This window comes from Rhinichthys klamathensis, unplaced genomic scaffold (genome assembly GCF_029890125.1).
Source record: "Rhinichthys klamathensis goyatoka isolate OS25496 unplaced genomic scaffold, OSU_Roscu_1.1 h1tg000654l_1, whole genome shotgun sequence".
NCBI classification, from domain to species: Eukaryota; Metazoa; Chordata; class Actinopteri; order Cypriniformes; family Leuciscidae; genus Rhinichthys; species Rhinichthys klamathensis.
Window position 1 is genome coordinate 27,199 of NW_026607098.1, and position 7,752 is coordinate 34,950.

General features: G+C 43.4%; 1 protein-coding gene across 1 annotated transcript; it reads right to left on the reverse strand.

Moving 5' to 3' along the window:
* Window positions 1-2,532: 2,532 nt before the first annotated feature.
* On the reverse strand, window positions 2,533-7,423 carry LOC130076466 (protocadherin-9). The gene is made up of 2 exons (XM_056241547.1): window positions 6,812-7,423; window positions 2,533-6,347 (listed from the first exon to the last, which is right to left on the reverse strand). Exon 2 carries the CDS (start codon window positions 6,225-6,227, stop codon window positions 3,132-3,134), a length of 3,096 nt encoding a protein of 1,031 aa, XP_056097522.1. The 5' UTR covers window positions 6,228-6,347; window positions 6,812-7,423; the 3' UTR covers window positions 2,533-3,131.
* Between the last annotated feature and the right edge of the window lie 329 nt (window positions 7,424-7,752).

A 7,752-nucleotide genomic window follows, 5' to 3' on the forward strand; every position in this document is an offset into this window, starting at 1 on the left:
CTTTGAATGCAATGTAAGTTGCTTAGGATAAATCCATTAACGTTTGCCCAATGGTCTTATACCTGAATTGCTTCTGCTTGGTCTTAAAGGGATAGTTCAGCCCAAAAGGAAAATTATGTTATAATATATGTTTCTTCTGTGGTGCATAAAATAAGACATTTTGAAGAATGTTGGGTTCCAAAAAAACATTGGACTTACATACTGGTTTAAAATGACATGAGGGTGAGTAAATGATGACAGATTTTTTATTTTGGACTGAACTATCCCTTTAAAGCTGTAGTTTTACATGGCCACAAACAGTTTGTTTTTTTCATTGCACTGTGGCCAAGCAAAACAAAAATGTTGGGATTTTTTGCACCCCTGACTATCAGACAAGTTTGCATATGCTCATTGTTGTTTGCATTGCTTCAGTTCAGTCGGTGAACAGAAAGGCCAAGTGTTAATTGCCCTATGGCTGACAGCAGCACCCGGTTTTGGGTGCCATAATAAGCTCGCCACTGATGTGCCTCTAGCTGTGCTAACTAGCTCTGTATGGAGGCTGCCCCAGTATCTGAGCTTTAGAAAGGAAATGCACAGTCAATGGCCTTTAAAGGATCGAGACAGAAACACAAAGGGCAACCCCTGTTCAAAAACCGACCCCTCTGGACTAAGCGAACAGTGGATTTCACAGTATGTACAATTCCTCAATAGCGTTGACAGGCATCTGTCTCTGCGCTTACAGTGGCAGCTATTGTTTTGGGTCACTGAGTCATTCGTAAAAGGCATGTACAGCACGACAGCATGGTTTCCCAATAGGACAGTAGATGCAGAGGCCACTCTCTTGGCCTGGATTGCAGTTCATTATGTAATCTGTCGTTCTACATTGGTGTACTCCTTTCTTGCTCCCTACAATGCAGTTCCGAGACTGCAATGCAATGCAATGAATTTGCCTTGCATATCCAAAATCTCAATGAAAACCTCTTGAAATGTTTAATTTAGTTGGATTCTCTTAAGGGGAATGGGATGAGTTGCGCTGTAACCTATAGGAGGGTCATATCCTGTGTGGCCTGCTCCGATGCATGTTCGTGATCTGGACCACCCACACAAGAGCAAGCCAACCCTGACGCCCCCATCTTCCAGACTCGCATCCGCCCGGAAAACAATATTAGACAAGCTTTTGTTTGTACAGCTTTCACGCTTAAGGATATTATAAACAATCCTCCGCACACTCAATCTGTAATATGCAGAGTAGTGTGTGTTTACTTTAGCTACACTTTGTGGACAAAATTATCCCCTGAAGTGAGCTAAATCTGACAAAACTTCCCTTTGGGGACTTCCAGGGATGTCCTCAATTGGAAAAGTGATTCACACAAACAAAACAATGTTTTGAGACAGGCTTGGTCTGTAGTTATTGTAAATAACCCTTTGTTAATTTCATCATAACTAAACAAATAAAAAACAATAACAACCATGGTTGGTCGGTCCTCATGTCCTCATCTATCTATCTATCTATCTATCTATCTATCTATCTATCTATCTATCTATCTATCTATCTATCTATCTATCTATCTATCTATCTATCTATCTATCTCAATGTGTTTGGTCTTCTTTTCTATTTCTATTTTCCTTTGGGCATAGCCTATCTTGTCCTCAATTGGAGTACATCCATAAAAGAACTTTCATTTCATGAAAAAAATCGCATTTGTTTTTAACTTTAAAAACACAGAATTGTCCACAGAGATGAGCTTATTCTGACTCCTCAATTATGAAAACAGCCATAAATAAACAAAAAATAATTATTAATTGTATTATTTTAAAAACACAAAATGGTTTTAGGTGTATGGGTAAGTTTCGGGGTAGTCTGTAGTAATAATTAGCACCATAATTAGCTATCTCAAAAACCTTCTGTTTTTTAAGGCTAAGTAAACAAGCGTGTATGTATTTATTCTCCAACGGTCAGACCTTATCTTATATCTGTAACAGCCATAACCAATCTGTTGTGTATTCGGTCCATCATTAGACATGAGCTGTTTACTGAGAGATGCTCCCATACACGCACACACACGCAGACAAAAGGGCAAGGGAAAGACAAGGAGACAGAGAGAGACGAAAAGTAAGCGAGAGATAGAGAGAGGGAGTGAATGAGAGAGAGAGAGAGAGAGAGAGAGAGAGAGAGAGAGAGAGAGAGAGAGAGAGAGAGAGAGAGAGAGAGAGAGAGAGAGAGAGAGAGAGAGAGAGAGAGAGAGAGAGAGAGAGAGAGAGAGAGTAAGAGAGAGAACGAGTAACTGCCCCCATTTCTTCCCTATGCATTACAGACACTGCATGTTGGCCCATAGCCAGAATATTCCATACAGAACAACAGTGCCACCTAAAGGTAATATTCCCCTCCCTCCCTCCCTCCCACCCACCCCTCCCTTAACTCTCTCCCTCATCAACTGGGTTTCAAACTATGAGATGCTGTGCTTGGCAACTCGCTTTTGCGATTTTTAGCGCTTTATACAGTAGAACTGTCTTTGAGAAATATGCATATATAGCAACCCAAAGAGAATACTGTTCTATACTGAAGGTCTGTGACAGTTTATTGGTGTAGAATATTGAAACCATTGGATTTAATGAACCAGGATATAATGTTAAATGTTGTGTGTGCGCATTTTTAGATTAGTAGATTAACTGCAGTCCAGGATTAATTAAGAAACTCGGAATCGTAGAGGATGCTAATTAACAAATGCAGAAAAATGGTGATCAAAGTAGACAGGCGAGAAAAAAATGTTTCTTTCACAAACTCTCAGTGCATTGCATCTTTGAACCATGACAAAGCAGTGAAATTAAACTGAATCTAGCCTCGTAGGAGACGTTGGATTCTTTTCGAATCTCACCCATTAAACCAATTGCTTGTCCAGGACTTGTTTCAAGTAGAGGTTTATAAATTAAAAAAGAAGAAAAAAGGAGGGGAAAAAAACACACAAAAATGCATGTGGTAAGATGATGACAATAGCATTCGCCTGGATCAGCTAGTTTCATATAAAACACATACAATATTTACGTCTTTTTTGGTCATTTGAGAACATCTACGGGGGGGCTTTTTGAAATCTACATTCTACATAGTGCATCACAGATGTATCACTCAGAGCAAGTTAACTACCACAGGCACTTCAGTACTGAGCAGGGCAGTTATAAGCAGTACTTATAGACCAGTAAAAGTGTTCTTTTACCTGTCTGGTGTGCAAAGGTGCCCCCTTTGACTTGAAGCCTCCTTGTGAACTGCATTCTGAGGCACTGAAGTGATCAGAGCTGGTGGAGGAACGTTTGGAAAGCGTGTCACAGCCCCCCACAAAGGTATTGTCCAGTGGCAGCTCCTGGATGACGTGATGCTTTTTCACAGACACCGGAGTGTCAGCTTTGAGGTGGAAGGCCGACTGGGGTGAAGCGGACTTGTAGTGCCGGGCCAAGTCTGGGCTGCTGGGTTTGAAGGTGGTAGTAGGGGTGGCATTCCAATCAAAGCGTCCAATCCCGGGCTCCTCGAGCTCAGCCGGGAGACTGATGGTTCCATTTATGGGTTCGTGGGCAGGGTCGTCGGGTTTGTTCTCCTCGATGGTGACAAAGTTCAAGAGGGAGCTCTTTGGCGACTTCCTCTTTTTGCGCTTCTTCTTCTTGTTTTGCTTGTTCTCCTGGTTGGGGGACATCCACTCAGCACCCTGCTTCTTTCTCTGAGCGGCCTTGAACTGTGAGGCGTGCCGGCAGCGCACCAGAACCGTTATGAAGATGACCACAATCACTACCATAGCGCCTGTCACGATGGCAATAATGGTTTTCAGGTTGTCAACATTCTGATAAGTCTCTCTGCTCTCACCAATGTTTCTATCCAGCGGAGTTTCCATTTTTCGTCGGATGAGGTCATGTATGTACGAGGAATTTCCAACTGTGTCGTTCACGTACAGGAAAACGAGGACAAGGGTGTGCAGGGACTTTGGATAGCCAAGATCACTGATGTTGACCACTAGCCTGTGGAGGCCAAGGTCTGTAGGTGAGGGTTTCTGCTCTAATGTGATGTTTCCCGTTACGGGGTCAATTCTGAAAAGACCTTCTCTTTTGCAACTAACAATAGTGTACTTGAGTTCTGCATTCATACCTGTATCACCATCTACTGCAAACACCTCGGCCACAACCGACCCTGGAATCGCAGACACTGGCACTAGTTTAAAAGAGGTGTTTGATGGTGGGTAAATGACGATCGGGGTGTTATCATTGACATCAATGACATTGATGGTCACCTTGGCAGCTGATGAACACGGAGGGCTTCCATTGTCCACGGCTCTGACGTCAAAGGTGTAGGAACTTTGCTGCTCTCGGTCAAAGGAAACATTGGACTTTATGACTCCAGAATCTGGGTCAAGGATGAAGTTCTCATTATCGTTGAGGATTGAGAGTCTCACCACTGCATTCTCACCAGCATCTGCATCTGTGACTGTGATTACTCCAACTGTACTATATTTAGGCAGATTCTCTGACACAAAGAATTGAAAGTGGTTGTGTGTAAATTTAGGGCTATTGTCATTCTCGTCCAGAATGGTCACAATGATTGCAGCTTGACTCTGCAGAGCCCTGGTGCCATTGTCTCTAGCGGTGACCGTAAAGAGGAACCGCTCTTGTTCCTCCCTATCAAACACCCTGGATGCAGTTAGCACTCCAGTTTTGCGGTCGAGATCAAAGAATGATGCGTTGGGTCCAAGCTGGTAGACAATCTCTGCATTCCGTCCGCTATCCTCATCTGTGGCGCTGATGGTTGTCAGGAACATGTCACGCTGGTTGTTCTCCATGACTGCCAGCTCGATGACAGGCTGGGTAAAAATGGGCGGATTGTCGTTCTCATCTTCCAGCCGTACTCTAACCAGGGCAGTCTGGTTCAAACTAGGTTTTCCAGAGTCAGATGCCACAATCTTGAAGATGTACTCCTTGGTTCCTTCATAATCGAGCAGTGCAGATGTTTCTAACAGATACTGGTTATCATAAACTGCTTTGAGGTGAAAAGGAACATCTTTTTCAATGAAGCAAATCACCTTGCCGTTGACATCTGTGTCTTTGTCCGATACAGTTATGAGGGCAATCTTAGTGTTTATTGGATCTTTTTCAGAGAGCATTACAGTACCATTAATTGGACTGATGATGTATCTCAGGTCGATGTTCGGAGCATTGTCGTTAACATCGGTCACATTGATAGTTATGGTGGCTCTCGCTGGACTTGAGCTTCCATCGCTGGCTAGTACTGTGAGTTTATGAATGGCAGTCTCCTCTCTATCAAGCGGCCTTTGAACTGTTATGAGCCCAGTGGTGGAGTTCAGAGCAAATAGTCTCCGTGTCGCTGGAGACACCTGGGTACCAAACATGTATTTTATTTCTGCATTGGCCCCCACATCTGCATCGGTGGCTTGCAGCTGAACTACAGATGTCCCAACGGGAGAGTTTTCTGGGATGTGGACCTCAATTTGGCTCTCTTTAAAGACGGGCCGGTTATCGTTAACATCAGTGACAGTCACCTGTAGAATGGCAGTGCTGGATTTCTGTGGGTTCCCCCCATCCTCCACTTTTACTTTCATCACATAAGTATCTTTCAGCTCTCTGTCTAAATTCTGTTGAACGATAAGCTGAGGCCATTTCTCTCCCTCTGGTGTCTCCACAATATCCAAACCGAAGGCACTCTGCCCGTTCAACAGCTCGTATTTGTGTACGCTGTTGGGTCCGGTATCTGGATCAGTGGCAGAAGGAATAGCAAAGCGGCTGTTGATGAGTGTGTTTTCTGGAATTGAAATGTTGATCACAGGAGAGGGGAACATGGGGGCGTTGTCATTGGTGTCTTTGACAATTATCTTAATTTTGATTAATCTGAAATAATCATTGGGTAAAATGACCACCTCAATTTCAAAGGAGCACTCGCTGTCTTCAAAAGAGGGGCCAGGACAGAGTTTCTCCCTGTCTATACGGTTGGAGGTGGTAAAAATCTCTCCTGTATTGCTCATCACCCGGAGTAGCGGGGTGTCACCTGCTTTAGAAACAAGCCGGTAAACCAAATTGCTGCTAGCCCCGGTGGCAGAGTACATATGGGAGATGTTCAAGTCCTTTGGTATGTTTCCAATAAGAACATTCTCCTGTAGCTCTTCTCGAATAGGGTAAATGAGCTCTTGGGCAATGGTTGGATCTAACCAGAAACAAGCAACTAATGTTGCCAACAAGAAAAAATCCCTTAAATCCATGACAGCAGTTCACGCGTGTTCCCGCTGCTTTAATTCAAACAGTTGTCTCCATATGGTGTTGTCAGAGCCAAGGTTTCACAGAGCCTTACATTTGTAGATAAAGAGCAGCCAAACACGACCCTACAACACACAACATTATAATACGTTACAATGAATCCCATAATATTCAACAGTGAAAACAAATGGTGCATCAAAATCAATATAATTCGAAATCAAATAAGTGTTAAACAGTTATAAGGTTTAAAGCATGGCTTTACAACGATGGCAGGGCATTCTAGTTATAATTCATTCTAACCACCACAACAGCCTGGCCGCTTCACTGTAATCATTTCCCTGTGCATACACAGCGGCTCTGGATAAAATAATGCAGCCAGTCAAGCACTCAGCATTTTTTAAGAAATTTAACATGGAATGCCTCTATTGTCACCCACTTCAAAATGACACATCATGCATTTGGGATTTAATCTAATTATTTTATTTTGAGAAAAAATATGCACGAGAAGTGACAGTGTGTTTTGAAACAAGACAGTACTACATAAATTCTGCATGCAAACCCGTTTGGGTGTATGCATGCGATTTCTTACCTCGGTTCACTGTGAGCTCGCGCATACGGAGGTTACCAAATTCGAGCGCATAGTGACAAATCCGTTCGACCAGTCATAAAAATTATCGGACTCCAGTATAATATGAAGATATCCGTATTGATCACTGCTTTGAGGACTAAGTCAGTAAAGACTTAAGTGTGTTAGTCGAGGAAAAAAAAAAATCCAATTCAAAGCACAGCTGGTTTTGGGGGGGAATGTTGATTTAACAGCAATCAATCTGACAGACAATCTTTATGAACTTTCCCCCGCAGATCTGTGCGTTCGGAGGCGCGCGGAATGCGGTGGTCGGTGATGAATCAAGTGATCCACGCGCGCATTAACGGTCCCGCACGGTCATTCCGCATTACCAGAGGAGCCCTTATGAAATGTACCTGTTCTGCTCAAATATCAACATAAACTATCCCATCAGAGGAAAAGAGTCAAGTTCAAATGCGATCAGATCATTTCCCTCTCAGTCCTCAGTCAGAAAGAAAATCCAAGGCTTCTGTCCCGGTGTCTTGAGCGTGAATCGCCGCGCACACCTGAATGAGAAAAAGTCCAAACGGTGGGATGTGTTGGGATGCTTGTCCTCTCTCCTCTTCCCCAGACTGAATTTCTTGCAACAACTCTGAGTATGCCCACAGGGGAACGCCCCCTCGGCTGCTGATTGGCCCGTCTCTTCATGAACGTCGCAGAAAGGGGAGGGGGGATTGTGTGATTGGTTAGAATTAACGTCACTCAAGCGCGCTGTTGAGACGGAGCGAAATGCCTCAGAAAGACTCAGCGGGCTGCGGGATGAAGAGCTCCGATGTACGGTCTCATTTCACCTCATTAAGACTATTTAATGTATTTGTTTACAGCATTATGAAGTCAAATAATCCGTACACAAACTAAAATGTTTTGTCACTTGTGATTGACAGTTCTTTGGATTATTAGAGAGT

Excerpts from the sequence above, each read along its gene's own strand:
- LOC130076466 (XM_056241547.1), bottom strand. The coding sequence starts at position 6,227 with ATGGATTTAAGGGATTTTTTCTTGTTGGCAACATTAGTTGCTTGTTTC.